Source organism: Phoca vitulina, unplaced genomic scaffold (genome assembly GCF_004348235.1).
Source record: "Phoca vitulina isolate PV1807 unplaced genomic scaffold, GSC_HSeal_1.0 scaffold23, whole genome shotgun sequence".
NCBI classification, from domain to species: Eukaryota; Metazoa; Chordata; class Mammalia; order Carnivora; family Phocidae; genus Phoca; species Phoca vitulina.
The window spans coordinates 18,284,333-18,304,377 of NW_022589726.1; the positions used below are offsets into that span (position 1 = coordinate 18,284,333).

At 42.0% G+C, this 20,045-nt stretch overlaps 1 protein-coding gene across 1 annotated transcript; it reads left to right on the plus strand.

Annotated features, from left to right (window-relative positions):
* The first annotated feature begins 18,775 nt into the window (after positions 1-18,775).
* LOC116642606 (arginine-hydroxylase NDUFAF5, mitochondrial-like) lies at positions 18,776-19,516 on the plus strand. Its single transcript, XM_032421087.1, has one exon. It carries the CDS (start codon positions 18,776-18,778, stop codon positions 19,514-19,516), a length of 741 nt encoding a protein of 246 aa, XP_032276978.1.
* The last annotated feature ends 529 nt before the right edge of the window (positions 19,517-20,045 follow it).

Genomic DNA, 20,045 nt, shown 5'->3' on the forward strand with positions numbered 1-20,045 from the left:
ATAAAGCAGGCTGTAGACAGTTCAGCTGAGGAAAGAAAAAACAAAGGAGAGAGAATTGAAGTAAGGTCTGAACTGCTTGTCTATTTCAAGTGAGAGAGAGTTTGCAGTTTGGGTCTAACCAATTTCATTGCTAAAATAAAAACATGAACATCTTTGGAGGATACATTAGTTTCTTGTTCCCACTGTAAGAAGTTACCACAGACTTAGTGGCTTAAAACAACACAGATTTATTCTCTTATGGCTCTGGGCCAGAAGTCTGAAATGGGCTACACTGGGCTAAAATCAAAATGTTGGCAGGATTGCAATCTTTCTGGAAGCTCTCTGGGAGAATCTGTTTCCTTGCTTTTTCCACTTCCATATAATGCCTTGACTCATGGTCCCCTTCTTCCATTTTCAAAGACAGAAACACCAGGTTGAATCCTTATATTGATCACTCTCATCTGACTTATCTTCTGCCTCCCTCTTTCACTTTAAAAATTTTTAAAAAATTTTTTAATTTTTAAAAAAGATTTTATTTATTTGAAAGAGAGAGAGAGCAAGTGTGCGCGTGAGAGTGAACATGAGCAGGGGGGAGGGGCAGAGGGAGAGGGAGAAGCAGACTCCCCGCTGAGCAGGGCCCTTTGATCAGGACGTGGGCCAAAGGCAGACACTTAACCAACTGAGCCACCCAGGTGCCCTCTTTCACTTTTTTAAAAAGTAACCTCTACTCTCAACTTGGGGCTTGAACTCATGACCCCAAGATCAAGAGTCACATGCTTTACCAACTGAACCAGCCAGATACCCCCTCCCTCTTTCACTTTTAAGGACCCCTGTGATACATTGGGCCCACTTCGATAATCTAGTATTATTTTAAGATCATCCAGTTAGCAAACTTAATTCCATCTGCAGCCTTAATTCTCCTTTGCCTTTTGACATAACACGTTCCCAGGTTCCGGGGATTCAGATGTGGACATCTTTGAGGGGCCATTATTCTGCCTACCACAGGGATATAACCGAATCTAGAGTCTCCATAACGTAACATTTACAATGCACAGGATACAATCAAAATTATTCAACACATAAACATGGAAAATGTGACCCATTCTGGAGGGATAAGACAATCAACAGAGGCTAACCCTAAGATGACTCGGATGTTGAAATGATCAGAGGCAGACTTTAATGCAGCTGTTATAACTGTGCTCAATGAGATAAAATAAGATTGTAATGAAAATACTTGTAATGAATGAAAAGGTGGGAAATCTCAGCAGAGAAATACAAAATATAAAAAGAACCAAATGGAAATGCTAGAATTGAAAAACACAGTGTCTGAAATAAATTTTGTGAGATGAGATTAACAGCAGAATAGAGATGATAGGAGTCTATATTTGAAGGTAGATCAGTAGAAATGATCAAATCGGAAAGAGGGGGAAAAAGTTGGAGAAAAAAGTGAAGTGAGCCTCAGGGACCTGTGGACTGTATGAAAAGATATATTACTGAAGTCTCAGCAGGAGAGGAGAGAGAGATGGAGCTGAAGAACATTTGAAGAAATTTCCCACATTTGTTTAAGATTCAAGAAGTTCAGCAAACACTGAACAGCATAAATACAAAGAAAACTGCATTGGCTTATCATGGTCGATATGATGAAAGCCACTGATAAGAAAATCTTAGAAGCGTTCAGAATAAAGTAACCCATCACATACAGGGGAACAATTTGAATGGCCATGGGCTTATCAAGAATGATGGAGTCCAGAGGACAAACAAGATTTTTAAAGTGCCAGATGAAGAAAATGGGTCACCCTGGAATTCTGTACTTCAGAATTAAGTGCTGATACATGCTACCCAACATGGATGAAATATTATACTAAGTGAAAGAAGCCAGTCACAAAACACAACATATTGCATAATTTCATTTCTATGAAGTGATCAGAACTGGCAAATCTATAGAGACAGAAAGTGGTTAGTGGCTATCTAAGGCTGGGGGGATGAGAGGAACGGAGATGTCTACTGAAAGGTATGGGGTTTCCCCTGGTGGGATGAAAATGTTCTGAAATTGATTGTGATGATGCTTGCTTCACTCTTAAGAACTTTAAACTCCATTGAGTTTACTGAGAGCTCTAAAATCCACTGAATTGTATACTTTATTTTTTTAAGATTTCATTCATTCATTTGAGAGAGAGAGAGAGAGCACTAGCGGAGGGAGGGGAGAGGCAGAGGGAGAGAGAGAGGAACAAGCAGACTCCCGGCTGAGCAGGGAACCTGATGTGGGGCTCGATCCCCGGACCTCGAGATCATGACCTGAGCTGAAGTCAGATGCTCAAACGACTGAGCCACCCAGGTGCCCTTGAACTGTACACTTTAAATGAGTGAATCGTCTGGTATGTAAATATATCTCAAAGCTGTTAAAAAAATGAAGGCCAAATAAATACATTTTCAGATACAAGAAAACTGAAAGTTCATTGTTGGTAGACCTACGTTATAATGAAAGCCAAGGGAAGTTCTTCAAGCTGAGGGGAAATGATACCAGAGGGAAATTCAGATCTTCAGGAAAGAATGGAGAGTATCTGAAATAGTAAATTGCTGTGTGAATACGAAAGGTTTTTTTCCCCTCTTATTTCTTTAAAATACTTTTGACTGTTGAAAGCAAATATTAGAAACTTGTGGGATTTATAATGTATTTAGATGCAACGTGTATGTTACAACTATAGCGTAAAGGATGATGGTTCTTCTATCCGAGGAGATACAATATTAACTCTAAGTAGGCTCTGAAAGGTTAAGAATATATATTCTAAGCCTTAGGGCAAGCATTAAAAATAATACAAAAAAGCATAGCCAAAAATACAATAAATAAGTTAAAGTGGGGTCTAAAAAATAATTAAATTATCCAAAAGAAGGCAGAAAAGGAGGAACAGATGAAGGTAATAATTTTGAAAGCCAGAGGGAAAAACAGATGTATAAAACAAGCACTTTTAAGGGACAACACATAAATTGAGTTTCTGAAAAACCTTTTGCACGGGGACTGGCACCGTCCAGAGCATAGTAAGGCAGATTATCTCAGCTGTGTTCCTAGTCAGCTCTGCAGAAAGAGGGTCAACAGAAGCACAATGCAGGGGCAAATAAAGTGGACAGAATATAGAAGAGTCTTCTTGACTGTGAAGACTTTGATATCTGCAGAAGTGTTGTAACACAAGAAAGTTTTGAATCCCCACCTCTGGGGAAGAAGCAGGTATCCCCTCAGTGGTGTGCCCGGGAGAGTGGGGAAGATATGGCCGGGTCACTCCCCAGGTTCTGTCCATAGCAACTACCTTGGGCAGGAAGACACCTGCCGCTGTCAGGTTCAGTTGTCAGCTACTCCCTGGTAGCATCCCACAAGGTTCTCTCCCCAGCCCTCCTCTCTTTTTTGCACCCAACGCTACAAGTACAGATGCCTCCAGGAGCCAGGAAGATGAAGTGAATGATGTAAGGCAGTCTGGCAGGCACTGTGGCAAACTGCACGCAGAGCATGTGCTCCCCGTGGCAGAGACATTTACTGCTTACCCCAAAGCTGTGAGCGCCCCATTTCTCAGCCCCCTGCTGGAGGGTATGTGACTAGATGAGGCAGAGGGATTGTCAGTGGAAGTAATCTATCTCACATCAGGTGGGAGGCACGGAGAAGCTACTGAGTAGTCTGATCTGAATAGCCCCTGCTCCCTGCCGATCATGAAGAACACAAGGTGGGATAGAGCCAGGAGGTGTGAGCAGCCTGGACCCTGAGTCGTCGCTAGGAGGGAAACCGCCCTGAAGAGGGGCCCAGTTCACCCTGGACTTTGCTTGAACAAGAAACAAATCTTCATTCTGTTAAGGCCCTTCTATTTCGGTATTGCAGCCCAGCCTACCCTATACACTGCCTTTAAAGGCAGCAGCTACGACTCAGTCCAGACTCTTACTATCAAGTAAAATGTGGGCATCAGCTAGATCTTCCAGTTTTTACAAGATAAGCCAGAAATAAGCATTTTTTTTTTTTTTAGTGAAAATTCCAACATTTGAAAGTGGACTTGGGGGCGCCTGGGGGGCTCAGTCAGTTAAGTGTCTGCCTTTGGCTCAGGTCATGATCTCAGGGTCCTGGGATTGAGCTCCATGTCGGGCTCCTTGCGCAGCAGGGAGTCTGCTTCTCCTTCTCCCTTTGCTCCCCGCTCATGCTCTCTCTCTCACTCTCTCTCTATCTCCAATAAATAAATAAAATCTTAAAAAATAAAAGTGGACTTAATTTGAACAATTAAAACACTGTGTAGCCCAAATAAAACATATCTGGGGGACAATTTAGCCCCCGGGGGCACTAGTTGCAACTTGTGGTGAACATTTTCTTTTTCTTTTCTTTCTTTTTTTTTTTTTTAAGATTTTATTTATTTGAAAGAGAGAGAGAGGGAGAGAATGGGAGAGCGAGCGAGCAGTGGAGGGAGAAGCATAGGGAGAAGCAGACTCCCCGCTGAGCAGGGAGCCCGATGCAGGACTCGATCCCAGGACCCCGGGATCATGACCTGAGCCGAAGGCAGATGCTTCACCGACTGAGCCACCCAGGTGCCCCTGTGGTGAACATTTTCTTCCTAGTGACTCATCAATTCCCAAAGCTTCTGTTGTCACTCCTGTTCAGATGGGGCAAAGACCATATCTTTGTATCACAGCTCTTAATGAACTCAATAGATGCCTCCAACTCTGGGTTTCTCACCTTGGCCTGAATTCTGGGGGGCAGCTCTAGGTGTTCTGTAAGCAATCCGTCCTATCAGGCCGCCATAGCTAACACCCCATAGATGCAACCTTGTAAAAGGCCTAATGGTTCTCTCTCGTGGTCTTGACCCTATCTCCTTTTCCTGACATTTTTCGTCTTCAACCTAATCATTTCTTTATTATTTCTGACCTAATGATTTACTTTCCATTTGTGGCCTCACATTGTGCTCCTCGTACCTGACACTTGTGCTTCTCCATTAAACTTTTTTTCCCTCTTAGTTGCTTTTTTTTTTTTTTACTCTTTGGAAATTTGAATTCTGCCTACCTCTGCCCTGTGTGTTTGCTCTGGACTAGTCCTGGATTTTCAGTGATCTCTTAGACATCTTAAATTCAAACTGTCCCAAGTTGAATACACTCATTTTTCTATCCCAACTTCCCTATCTCTGTTAATGAGACTACTGTCTTCCAAGTCACAGTCTCAAATCCTTGGTATCATATTAACCTCCCCATCCCAAACCAACCCAAATATTCATTGAGTATTCATACTGTGTGCCTTGTTCTGGGCAATGGGGACACAATGGTGAACTTAAAAAAAAAAAATCTGTGTCTTTACAGAGCCTACATCCTATTGGAAATGGACAGACAATAAACAAATATATATTAGGTCAGATAGTGAAAAGTACCATGGAGAAAAATAAAGCAAGATCAAAGGGCTAGGGGGGCCCATGGTGGGGAAGGGTGCTATTTTATGTTTGGTAGCCCTGGGGATTTGAGTAGAGATGAAGGAAATGAGGAAGGAAGATGACAGGAGTCTGGGAAAAGTGTTGCACCTCCACTGAGGTGGAGGTGTGCCTGGTGTCTTTGGGGTCCAACAAAGAGACCACTGTGGCTGGAACTGAGTGGGTAAGGGTGGTAGGGGTTGTTGACCACCTACCCCATCCTTCCCTCCCCATCCATCCTTACTGCCTCTGCTCTCACATGGTGCCTAAAGCAATCTTCCTAAAACTGAGCTCTGTGATGGCTAATTTTATTGTGTCCCCTTGACTGGGCTATGGGATGCCCAGAGAGCTGGTAAAACATTATTTCTGGGTGCTTTTGTGAGGGTATCTCTGGAAGAGATTAGCATTTGGATTGGTAGAGTGGGTAGAGATCACCTTCACTGATGCTGGTGGACATCATTCAATCTACTGAGGGCTTAGATAGAGCAAAAATGCAGCTGGATGGACAAATTTGCTCTCTCTGCTGGTGCTAAGTCATTCATCTACTCCTGAATTCAGACGTCTGTGCTTCTAGTTCTCAGCTTTTGGACTCAACTGAATTACACCACCAGCTTTCCTGGTTCCCTAGCTTACACATGGCAAATCGTGCAGCTTCTCAGCATCCGTAATCATGTGAGACAGTTCCTGAATAAATCTCCTCTCTCTCTCCCTCTCCTCCGTCCCCTCTCGTATTGGTTCTGTTTTCTCTGGAGAAATATAATACACATCCTATCTCTTTCCAAGGCACTAGTCCCTAGCTTTGAAAGCACTTAGTAATCTGCCTTCAGCTTGCTTCTCTAACCTTATCTGTCACTCCCAACTTCTGCCTTGCCCTGAGATTTCCCAGTGTTACTCACTGTTCTCTTCACTTAGAATAGCCTGTACCTTCTCAGTCTTGCCAGATCATTTGCAGGAGAAGCCTACCTACTCCAACTGGTGTCCCAAGACATCATCTTGGCCTGGTCTCCTATTTAATTGTGTATTTAGTTTATTTCATCTTCCTAATTTTAAACTCCAGGAGCTATTTTATACATGTTTGTGTTTCCTCTCTTCCAAGACCATGTACCCTGTAATCTTCTTTTTGATGAGAATTTCTGCTTGAGGGGTATAGGTGGTCATCCCCCCACCCCCCAAATACAACCTGCACTATGAAAGATGGTATAGTTCCCACGCCCTGAGTTGGTGATTGTTAGTCAAAGGAGAGATGCATGAGGACTTTGGCTAAAGATTTGCCATGTAGTGTTTTAAACCTGAACCCACCTCTGGAGCCAGGCAGGAGGGCAGTCTGGGGTTGTTTGCTAGGACAGCCTTGTTTGACAGCGCAGGCTCAAGTTCTTGTTCTTTCCTTCTCACTTACCAGGTCAAACTTTTAAAAATTTATTTATTTATTTATTTATTTATTTATTTATTTATTTATTTATTTGAGAGACAGAGCGTGTGCATGGGGGTGGGGCAGGAAGAGGCGGAGGGAGAAGGAGAGTGTCTTATGCAGATTCCATGATGAACTTGGAACCTGAAGTGGGGCTCGATCTCATGACCCTGAGATCACGACCTGAACTGACATCAAGAGTCAGACACTTAACCAACTGTGCCACCCAGACACCCCCAGGTCAAACTTTTTAATGCTGAAGTGTGTTTGAGAAACAACTAAAGGCCCGACCCCTGCCCCTCAGGAGTTTGCAAATCTATGGTTAGTTGTGTGCTCTTGGTAGGTACTGATAAAGAAATAATTCGCCTGATTAATGTTTTTATTGTAGGTCTGTGGATAAATGAGAAAGGAATCGTGAAGTACTCTCTAATAGACAAATCAAAGGTAATGGTAAGGGGCAACTGGGTGCTCAGTCGGTTAAGCATCTGACTCTTGATTTCTACTCAGGTCATGATGTCAGGCTGGTGAGATTGAGCCCCACATCAGGGGCTTTGCTCTGGGTGTGGAGCCTCCTTAAGATTCTCTCTCTCCCTCTCCCTCTCCCTCTGCCCCTCCTCCCCTCTTAAAAACAAAAAAAAAAGGTAAAGATAAATGCAATAGGGGAAGGACCTGGGGATGAACTCATCAAGAGCCTGGTCAAGTTATACTCTTCCCACCTTGACCTTGCCTTGCCTGGTTTGGTCTCCTCCCCCTTCTCTTTCCTTCTGCAAATCCTGCCCATCCTTCGAGGACCAGCTAAGAAACCACTCCTCCTCTGGGAAGCCTTTCTGGATTACTCCAGACTCCAATAACCTGTTTTAAATACCAGAATTAATAACCTGTAATGTACAGTGTAGAGCTTAATGATGTATTGGAACTCTTTGCTTCTGTGTTGTGTGATTTCCCAACTAAAGTCTAAGTCTTGTAGGGGTGCCTGGGTGGCTCAGTTGGTTAAACGTCTGCCTTTGGCTCAGGTCATGATCCCAGGGTCCTGGGATCGAGCCCTGCATTGAGCCCCATCGGGTTCCCTGCTCAGAGGGGAGTCTGCTTCTCCCTCTCCCTCTGCCTCTTCCCGTACCCGCCCTTGCTCGTGTTCTCGCTCTCAAATAAATAAATTAAAAAAAATCTTTAAACTCTAAGTCCTTTGAATAATAAAAAATAACAACAATAAAGCAGCTGATATTTATTAAGCATTTATTATGAGGTTTGTACTGTGATAATAATACATCTATATATTTTCATCTAATTTCATGCCCTCAACAATCTAATTTCATGCCCTCAACAATCCTATGGGGAGGTATGGTTATTATTGCCATTTTATAGATGAGGAAATTGTTGTAGGATAATTTTCTTTTTCTTTTTTTTTTTTTTTAAAGACTTTATTTATTTGACAGAGAGACACAGAGAGAGAGAGGGAACATAAGCCGGGGGAGTGGGAGAGGGAGAAGCAGGCTTCCCGCTGAGCAGGGAGCCCAATGTGGGTCTTGATCCCAGGACTCTGGGATCATGACCTGAGCCAAAGGCAGACGCTTAACGACTGAGCCACCCAGGCGCCCCGTGGGATAATTTTCAAAAAGGTAAAACAATGATTTTCGCACAAACATAAAGTGAGCACCCATTGAAGATTTTATTTAACTCATGAATTAAAGGGGAAACGTGCAATTTGTTAAAACCGATTGCAAGGAGGATCTAAAGAGCAAGCATTTATAGACAGTCAGGAATGCCAAAATAATTTTGCTAATAGGTACAAAACTGGTTAATATCCTATAGGTATTAAAATGTCATATTTGGAATCATCTTCTCTACTGGACAGAATCCATTTTTATCTCATTAGACAAAGTTAATTTGCATTTCTATGGACAAAAATAATTTGCATTACTATCGGTTTTTCCAGTTTGCAGAGCTATAAATTAGTCTAGTCAGAAATGATCAAAGGTTATATTGAACACACAGTTTATCTTCTTGGTATATCTGAAAATAAGATGTTGAAGGTCTATGAAAAATCTTGAAAATAAACTATTTCTTAAAAAAATTTAAAATATTTTGATTTATTTATTTGAGAGAGAGAGAGAGTGAGCAGGGTGGGGGTAGGAGCAGAAAGAGAGGGACAAGCAGACTGTACGCTGAGCATGGAGATTGACAGGGGGCTTGATCCCACAACCCTGAGATCATGACCTGAGCTGAAATCAAGAGTCCCACACTTAACCAACTGAGCCACCCAGGTGCCTCTAAAATAAACTATTTTTATAAACTTAAAATTAAAGGCGCAGAATCAAACAACGCTGAAGGGTTTCTCGACAAAGCCCAACATTCCACTGAAAGGTACTCTGTAAACTTTTGCTCATTTCAAAGTCTTTCAGGGCTTTTCCTGCATAGCCTAGGTCTGAGAGTTCTTTTATACTTCAGCATCTAGTGCATATCAGGTGTTCAGTAAGTGCAGACTGGTAACTGATGAGGATTATTGAATGATGGAGTATAAAGCTTGTGATTGGAAAGCATGACCAAAACATTAGCTCCTTTATCAAGAGGTAGAGTCTAGGGGCACCTGGGTGGCTCAGTAGGTTGAGCATCTGCCTTTGGCTCATGTCATGATCCCACGGTCCTGGGATTGAGTCCCGAGTCAAGCTCCCTGCTCAGCGGGGAGTCTGCTTCTCCCTCTCCCTCTGTTCCCCCCAACTCATGCTCTTTCTCACTCTCAAATAAATAAATAAAATCTTAAAAAAAAAAAGAGGTAGAGTCTACTTTCCTACTCCTTGAATCTGGAATTGCCTTGTGACTTGCTTTGGCCAACAAGTATGTCAGAAATGACAGTGTATGCGGGCACTTGGCTGGTGCAGTCGGTTAAGCATCAAGCTCTTGGTTTTGGCTCAGTCATGACCTCAGGGTCATGAGGTTGAGCCCTGTATCTGGCTCCATGCTCAGCAGGGAGTTTGCTTGAGACTCTCTCTCTCTCTCCCTCTTCCTCTGCCCCTCCCCCTGCTTGTTCTTTTTATTTTTATCTCTCTCTCTCCCTCAAATAAAATCTTAAAAAAAAAAAAGAAAAAGAAATGACAATGTATGACTTCTGGAGTCCAGACTTCCAGAGACCTCACAGCTGCCACTTTCACTCTCTTGGGACTTGCTGTTATTATGTAAGGAACCCAGGGTATTCCAGCTGGAGAGCCGTATGGAGAACCAAGGCACCTGGCTGACAGCCCCAGCTAACCACCTCTGATGTGCGTGAGGCCATCTTGGACCATCCTAGCCCAGATGACTGCAGACACAATGAGCATCTCCAGGTGAGACCAGCAGAACTGTGCAGCTGAGCCCAGTTAAATGGCAAAGTTGTGAGCTAATAAATGGGTATGGTTTCAAGCCTCATAAGTCTTGGGGTGTTTTGTTATGCAGCAACGGCTAAACTGGCGCAGGGCTGTCTGTGTAGTCATAGAATGTCAGCCAGGGGCAGGGGACAAAGGTTTCTTCTTTGGGGATATGGGTTGCTCACCATGGTTGAATTTCATGGCTCAGCTGTCCAGTCCCCCGGCTGGTTGGGACCCTGGTGCTGCTCCCGGAAGGAAGTGTCACTATCTGGGTATATGGTTTGGCTCCAAACCTTCTAGGTGCCCATGCAGCCCCTTTGACAGGCTCATTCTCTGCACTGGGCTCAGGCTCGAAGAGTCAACCCTCTGCAAAATAAGAGAGGCAGCAAACAAGCAGCCCTCTTCTAGGAACTTAACATCTGAACAAGGACAGGTATGTCCAAATTAAAGTACGAAGTTACCCCATCATCAACATCCGCCCCTCCTTTCCTTGAATCTGTATGCCATTTTAACTTCCCAAACCTCTTTCTACTTAGCTTGTTTCAGTCCCAACATAGCCCAGTGAATAAGAGGGACAGGTGAGGAAATCAAGAGACTTGCCCAGCACTACGAAGCAGCTTGATTGTGGGATGAATCCAGGCCTCCTGCTGGAGTGCCCAGTGCCCAGTGCTGGGGACTTCCCTGAGCGGCTTCCATGGGCAGTCCTCTCTCTTTGGGGGTCTTCAATCCAGGATGCACCCTCAGGACATAGAGAAGAACACAGGATGATACCCGGGTAGCAGTGTGGTGTCAGGGAAAAGCTCTAGCAATCAGTTCTCTTAGCTCCGTCAGCTGTGGGATCTCAGGCAGTCACACAACCTCTCTGAGTCTCAGTTTCCTGATTTGTAACATGGGGTTAAAATTATATCTACTATACATAAAAAACTATAAGTCACCTTTGCATCTGGGGTGAGGTATGGGGTAGGGCATCTGAGATAGGAGGAAGACTTAATTTTTCATTGCCTATCTTTTGTACTCTTCAACCTTGTAATTGTGATGATTAATTTTAGGTGAACTTGACTGGGCTAAGAGATGCCCAGATCCATGGTGAAACATTATTTCTGGGTGTGTTGGCGAGGGTGTTTTTGGAAGAGATTAGCATTTGATTCAGTGTACGGAATAAAGAAGATCCCCCTCACCGGGACAGGTGGGTTTCATCCAATCTCTTGAGGGCCTGAGTGGAACAAAAAGGTGGAGGAAGGGTAAATTTGCTCTGTTTGAACTGAGGCATCCATCTTATCCTGCCCTTGGACACTGGGGCACCTGATTCTTGGGATTTCAGTTTCGGACGAGGACTTCCACAGCTGGGCACCATTTCCCAGTTTTTTGGACTTGGACTGAATCATACCTCCGGCTTTCCTGCTTCTCCAGCTTGCAGACAGCAGACTGTGGGACTTCTTGTCCTCTACAACTGTGGGAGCCAATTCCTATTATAAATCTCCTCTTTTTTTTTTTTTTTTTTAAGATTTTATATATTTATTTGACACAGAGAGGGACAGCGAGAGCAGGAACACAAGCAGGGGGAGTGGGAGAGGGAGAAGCAGGCTCCCCGTCAAGCAGGGAGCCCAATGCTGGGCTTGATCCCAGGACTCTGGGATCATGACCTGAGCCGAAGGCAGACGCTGAAAGACTGAGCCACCCAGGCGCCCCTATAAATCTCTTATGTATATCTCTATATATCCTATTGAATCTGTTTCTCTGGAGAACTCTGACTGATAAGGTAATTGTAGAACAAATATTATCAATTCAATAACAATATGAATTAACCAGGGAATAAATCATTAGTTCATAATAATTCTAATTAACCAACGAATAAATATCATATCTAAAAAAATTCGGTCTCTCCCGTGGCATACCTAGAGTATTTGACAGTCTAAAGGACAAAATTACAAAGAATCATTATTTTCTTGATTCACTTTTCAGTTTTAGAACAATTAACAATTTAAACATATTATTAAAAAATTCTCAACTGTTACAAACTTCTCTCAGAATGCACGGGTATAGTGGAAAATGCTGGCTGTTCACCTAATTAACTTCCATATAGAATACTGTTTGCTAAAAAACAATGGAAGTGTGTTAATTTGAAGCTTACACATTTATTATCAAAACTCAACAGTAATCGTAACAATTTGTTTAGAACCTTTAGAACTTAGACCAACAAAAGATTTTCCCACGAGTATTTTGTCATGGACCTTGTTTAGAATTACCCACATATGAAGATAATAAAAAGTTAGATTTTCAGCCGTTATACTGTTGTTTTTAAATTCCCTACAGACAATGTACCCCCTTGTTGCCTAACTCAGGGTGGATGGGTCCCATAGCTCTGCCTCCTTACATGGTCCTTGTTAGGGCACCTGGGTGGCTCAGTCGGTTAAATGTCTGCCTTCGGTTCAGGTCATGATCCCGGGTCCTGGGATCGAGTCCCAGGTCAAGCTCCCTGCTCAGCGGGGAGCCTGCTTCTCCCTCTGCCTGCCATTCCCCCTGCTTGTGCTCATGCTCTCTCTCTCTCTGACAAATAAATAAATAAAATCTTTAAAAAAAAAAGTCGTTGTTAGAGATCACATGGGATGGTATTTTCCGGGGTCTCAAGTTCAAAAGCCGTCAGGGTTCAGAGAGGAGCTATGTGAAGCGATGTAAGTCACGGAGCACATGTCCTGCCCGGAGGCGTTCACAGGCAATTTTCCTGACAGCCTGTGACACCCACAACTAATAAACAATCCAAACTTAGGTCAGGGCTGACTTCAAAGCTCTTTCCACTATGCCATTTGGCCTCGCCCTAAGCCCCTAAGCCCGTTTCCTCTCCTGCAACAAAGGGCCACTATTACTCACCTATCTTGGGAAGCCTGGGGAAAATTTATTTCAAATTCGAAGCCTAGGACCTGGCATACAGTGAGCACTCAGAGTGGTAGCTCTGTATAAAATAGCTGATAAGCTGCAAAGCATTACACAAATAGTAGGTATTATTCTGAGGGACATAAACAGCAGGGTGAAAACAGCCAGCCAAGATCAAGTTTACCGATCAATGAGAACGGCAGAACTCCAGCATTAGGGGAATACAGCACATAGAATTCATGGCTTTTTTCCCCATGATTCTTTAGTCTTTCGAAGTTAATTTTTTAAATTTTCTTTTTTTTAAATTTTATTTTGTTGTGTTATGTTAATCATCACACATTGCATCATTGGTTTTTGATGTGGTGTTCCGTGAGTCACTGTTTGCGTGTGGCACTCAGTGCTCCATTTGGTACGTGTCCTCTTTAATACCCATCACCAGGCTAACCCAGCCCCCATTTTTCTTCTTCCCTTTTTCACCAACATCTTATCAATCCCTTTTTTAAAAATCTTTTTTATTTTTCATTTTTAGAGTCATATTCTATCCCTTGTAGTTAACCTTATTTTTGGTATATATATAAGTTGTTCTCTCTTTAAAATTTTGTGATACAGTTTCTTCTAACAGTCCAAAATATACCCTAAAGCTCTAGTATATGGCTTTGTTCTAGTCTCCTGCCTGATCACATTCTCTCTCTCTCTCTCTCTTTTTAACTTCTCTTCTTTCTTTTTCAACCAACTTCTTATCTTATCAATTCCTTTTGTAAAATCTTTTATAATTTTCATTTTCACAGTCATATTCCATCCCTTCATTGTACTTACCCTTATTTTTGTACATATGTAAGTTTTTCTTTCTTTAAAATTTTGGGAGGCAGTTTCTTCTAACAGGCCAAAATATGCCCAAAATCTAGTGTGTGGCACTGATCTATTCACCAGTCTGATCATATTTGATCATATTCTTTTTTTTTTCTTTTTCTTTTTTCTTTGTTTCCCTTTCTTTTCCCCCGGTTTCAGATCTCTTCTGATTTGTTTAGTGTATATTTTTCTGGGGCTGTTGTTACCCTGTTAGCATTTTGTTCTCTCATTCATCTGTTCTCCTCTGGACAAAATGACAAGATGGAAAAACTCACCTCAAAAAAAAAGAACAAGAGGCAGTACCAACTGCCAGGGACCAATCAATATGGACATTAGTAAGATGTCAGAACTAAAGTTCAGAATGATGATTATAAAGATACTAGCTGGGCTTAAAAAAAGCATGGAAGATATTAGAGAAACCTTTTCTGGAGAAATAAAAGAACTAAAATCTAACCAAGTCGAGATCAAAAAGGCTATTAATGAGGTGCAATAAAAAATGGAGGCTCTAACTGCTAACATAAATGAGGCAGAAGAGACAATCAGTGATACAGAAGACCAAATGATGGAGAATTAAGAAGCTGAGAAAAAGAGAGATAAACAACTACTGGATCACGAGGGCAGAATTCAAGAGCTAAGTGATACCATAAGATGAAACAATATTAGAATAATTGGGATCCCAGAAGAAGAAGAAAGAGAGAGAGGGGCAGAAGGTATATTGGAGCAAATTATAGCAGAGAACTTCCCTAATTTGGGGAAGGAAACAGGCATCAAAATCCAGGAGGCACAGAGAACCCCCCTCAAAATCAATAAAAATAGGTCAACACCCCGACATCTAATAGTAAAACTTACAAGTCTCAGAGACAAAGAGAAAATCCTGAAAGCAGCTCGGGACAAGGGGTCTGTAACCTACAATGGTAGAAACATTAGATTGGCAACAGACCTATCCACAGAGACCTGGAAGGCCAGAAAGGACTGGCATGATATATTCAGATATAATTCTCATTTAGTATGAGAAAAATATGCAGCCAAGAATACTATATCCGGCTAGGCTGTCATTGAAAATAGAAGGAAAGATCAAAAGCTTCCAGGACAAACAAAAACTAAAAGAATTTGCAAACACAAAACCAGCCCTACAAGACATATTGAAAATGGTCCTCTAAGCAAAGAAAGAGCCTAAAAGTAACAGAGACCAGAAAGGAACAGAGACAATATACAGTAACAGTCACCTTATAGGCAATACAATGGCACTAAATTCATATCTTTCAATAGTTACCCTGAATGTAAATGGGCTAAATGCCCCAATCAAAAGACACAGGCTATCAGATTGGATAAAAAAACAAGACCCATCAATATGCTGTCTGCAAGAGACTCATTTTAGACGCAAAGACACCCCCAGATTGAAAGTGAGGGGGTGGAAAACCATTTACCATGCTAATGGACATCAAAAGAAAGCTGGGGTGGCAAACCTTATATCAGACAAATCAGATTTTAAACCAAAGACTACAATAAGAGATAAGGAAGGACACTATATCATACTTAAAGGGTCTATCCAACAAGAAGATCAAACAATTGTAAATATCTTTGCCCCTAACATGGGAGCAGCCAATTATATAAGGCATTTAATAACAAAATCAAAGAAACACATCGACAACAATACAATAATAGTAGGGGACTTTAACACCCCCCTCACTGAAATGGACAGATCATCTAAGCGAAAGATCAACAAAGAAATAAAGACTTTAAATGACACACTGGACCAAATGGGGACTTCACAGATATATTCAGAACATTCCATCCCAAAGCAACAGAATACACATTCTTCTCTAGTGCCCATGGAACATTCTCCAGAATAGATCACATCCTAGGTCACAAATCAGGTCTCAACTGGTACCAAAAGATTGGGATCATTCCCTGCATATTTTCAGACCACAATGCTTTGAAACTAGAACTCAATCACAAGAGGAAAGTCGAAAAGAACTCAAATACAGGGAGGTTAAAGAGCATCCTACTAAAGAATGAATGGGTCAACCAGGAAATTAAAGAAGAATTTAAAAAATCCATGGAGGGGCGCCTGGGTGGCTCAGTCCTTAGGCGTCTGCCTTCGGCTCAGGTCATGATCCCAGGGTCCTGGGATTGAGCCCCACATCGGGCTCCCTGCTCAGTGGGAAGCCTGCTTCTACCTCTCCCACTCCCCCTGCTTGTGTTCCCTCTCTCGCTTTGTCTCTCTCTGTCAAATAAATAAATAAAAATCTTTAAAAAAATTCATGGAGACAAATGAAAATGAAAACACAACTGATCAAAATCTTTGGGATGCACGATGTTTATAGCAGCAATGTCCACAATAGCCAAACTGTGGAAAGAGCCAAGATGTCCATCAACAGATGAATGGATAAAGAAGATGTGGTATATATATACAATGGAATATTATGCAGCCATCAAAAGGAATAAGATCTTGCCATTTGCAACAACGTGGATGGAACTGGAGGGTACTTTGCTGAGCGAAATAAGTCAAACAGAGAAAGACATGTATCATATGACCTCACTGATATGAGGAATTCTTAATCTCAGGAAACAAACTGAGGGTTGCTGGAGTGGGGGGTGGAGTGGGAGGGATGGGGTGACTGGGTGTTGGACACTGGGGAGGGTATGTGTTCTGGTAAGCGCTGTGAATTGTGCAAGACTGTTGAATCTCAGATCTGTACCTCTGAAACAAATAATGCAATATATGTTAAGAAAGAAAAAAAGAAGAAGAAGAATGTAGCAGGAGGGGAAGAATGAAGGGGGGGAAATCGGAGGGGGAGAAGAACCATGAGAGACAATGGACTCTGAAAAACAAACTGAGGGTTCTAGAGGGGAGGGGGGTGGGAGGATGGGTTAGCCTGGTGATGGGTATTGAGGAGGGCACGTTCTGCATGGAGCACTGGGTGTTATGCACAAACAATGAATCATGGAACACTATATCTAAAACTAATGATGTAATGTATGGGGATTAACATAACAATAAAAAAATAAAAAAAAAAATCTTTGGGATGCAGCAAAGGCAGTTCTAAGAGGAAAGTATATAGCAATATAAGCCTTTCTCAAGAAACAAGAAAGGTCTCAAGTACACAACCTAACCCTACACCTAAAGGAGCTGGAGAAAGAACAGCAAATAAAGCCTAAACCCAGCAGAAGAAGAGAAATAATAAAGATCAGAGCAGAAATCAATGAAATAGAAACCAAAAGAACAGTAGAACAGATCAACAAAACTAGGAGCTGGTTCTTTGAAAGAATTAATAAGATTGATAAACCCCTGGCCAGACTTATCAAAAAGAAAGGAGAAATGACCCAAATAAATAAAATCATGAATGAAGGAGGAGAGATCACAGCCAACCCTAAAGAAATACAAACAATTATAAGAACATATTATGAGCAAATATAAGCCAGCAAATTAGATAATCTGGAAGAAATGGATGCATTCCTAGAGATGTGTAAACTACCAAAACGGAACCAGGAAGAAATAGAAAACCTGAACAGATCCATAACCACTAAGGAAATTGAAGCAGTTATCAAAAATCTCCCAACAAACAAGAGCCCAGGGCCAGATGGCTTCCCAGGGGAATTCTACCAAACATTTAGGGAAGAATTAATACCTATTCTTCTGAAACTGTTCCAAAAGATAGAAATGGAAGGAAAACTTCCAAACTCATTTTATGAGGCCACCATTACCTTGACCCCAAAATCAGACAAAGACCCCATCAAAAAGGAGAATTACAGGGGCACTTGGGTGGCTCAGATGGTTAAGCGTCTGCCTTTGGCTCAGGGCATGATCCCAGGGTCCTGGGATTGAGCCCTGCATCGGGCTCCCTGCTTGGTGGGGAGTCTGCTTCTCCCTCTCCCTCTCCTGTTCCCCCTGCTTGTGCTCTCTTGCTCTCTCTGTCAAATAAATAAATAAATAAAATCTTAAAAAAAAAAAAGGAGAATTACAGACCAATATCCCTGATGAACATGGATGCAAAAATTCTCACCAAAATACTAGCCAGTAGGATCCAACAGTACATTAAAAGGATTATTCACCACGACCAAGTGGGATTTATCCCTGGGCTGCAAGGTTGGTTTAACATCCGCAAATCAATCAGTGTGATACGATACATTAATAGAAGAAAGAACAAGAACCATATGATCCTCTCAATAGATGCAGAAAAAGCATTTGACAAAGTACAGCATCCTTTCTTGATTAAAACTCTTCAGAGTGTAGGGATAGAGGGTACATACCTCAATATCATAAAAGCCATCTATGAAAAACCCACAGCGAATGTCATTCTCAATGGGGAAAAACTGAGAGCTTTCCCCCTAAGGTCAGGAACACGGCAGGGATGTCCACTATCACCACTGCTATTCAACATAGTATTAGAAGTCCTAGCCACAGCAATCAGACAACAAAAAGAAATAAAAGGCATCCGAATCGGCAAAGAAGAAGTCAAACTCTCACTCTTTGCAGATGATATGATACTTTATGTGGAAAACCCAAAAGACTCCACCCCAAAACTGCTAGAACTTATACAGGAATTCAGTAAAGTGGCAGGATATAAAATCAATGCACAGAAGTCAGTGGCATTCCTATACACCAACAACAAGACAGAAGAAAAAGAAATTAAGGAGTCAATCCCATTTACAACTGCACCCAAAACCATAAGATACCTAGGAATAAATCTAACCAAAGAGGCAAAGAATCTGTACTCAGAAAACTATAAAATACTCATGAAAGAAATTGAGGAAGACACAAAGAAATGGAAAAACGTTCCATGCTCATGGATTGGAAGAACAGATATTGTGAAGATATCAATGCTACCTAGAGCAATCTACACATTTAATGCAATTCCTATCAAAATACCATCCACTTGCACCTGCAAGTGGCATCACTGCTGGACATGCTGCTGTTGGGCGGTCTCTGGCTCTTGTGGCGGTGGCCTCCTGCGGCGGGGGTCCCAGGAAAGAATCTCCACTTCAGGAAGGTCGCCTCTGGCGTCTCTCCCCTGGGCAGCACCTCGCCTAGAGCCCTAAATATCTTCCACCGGGATTTGAAGAGGAAACAGAAAAACTGGGCGGCCCGGCAGCCTGAGCCGATGAAGTTTGACTACCTGAAGGAGGAGGTTGAAAGTCGGATTGCAGACCGTGTGTATGACATAGCCAGAAATTTTTCCCTTGCTTTGGATATTGGTTGTGGAAGAGGTAACATAGCACAACATTTGAATAAGGAAACTGTTGGAAAGTTTTTCCAAGTAGACATTGCAGAAAATGCTTTGAAAAATATCTTAGAAATGGAAATTCCTACTGTCAGTGTTTTAGCTGATGAAGAGTTCCTTCCCTTCAGAGAAAATACATTTGACCTGGTGGTTAGCAGTTTAAGTTTACACTGGGTGAATGACCTTTCTAGAGCGCTTGAACAGATTCATTACATTTTAAAACCAGTTGGAGTAATTATCAGCGCAATGTTTGGAGGTGACACACTCTGTGAACTTCGGTGTTCGTTACAGTTAGCAGAAACAGAAAGGGAAGGGGGATTTTCTCCACACATTTCTCCTTTCACTGCTGTCAATGACTTAGGACATCTGCTTGGGAGAGCTGGCTTTAATACACTGACTGGGGTAACTATCAAGAGAGTTGATTAATTCTCATTAACCCATTGATCACACAGTTCAGAAACAACTTCTCATTAAAGTAGAGATCTGTAGGTATCAATGGTATTATGAAAAAAAAAATACCACCCACTTTTTTCAAAGAAATGGAACAAATAATCCTAAAATTTGTATGGAACCAGAAAAGACCCCAAATAGCCAGAGGAATGTTGAAAAAGAAAAGCAAAGCTGGTGGCATCACAATTCCAGACTTCAAGCTCTATTACAAAGCTGTCATCATCAAGACAGTATGGTACTGGCACAAAAACAGACACGTAGATCAATGGAACAGAATAGAGAGCCCAGAAATGGACCCTCAACTCTATGGTCAACTAATCTTCAACAAAAGCAGGAAAGAATGTCTAATGGAAAAAAGACAGTCTTTTCAACAAATGGTGTTGGGAAAATTGGACAGCCACATGCAGAAGAATGAAACTGGACCATTTCTTTACACCACACAAAAATAGACTCAAAATGGATGAAAGACCTAAATGTGAGACAGAAGTCCATCAAAATCCTAGAG

Bases quoted from the DNA above. Each gene is read 5' to 3' on its own strand.
- LOC116642606 (XM_032421087.1), top strand. From the start codon at position 18,776: ATGCTGCTGTTGGGCGGTCTCTGGCTCTTGTGGCGGTGGCCTCCTGCG.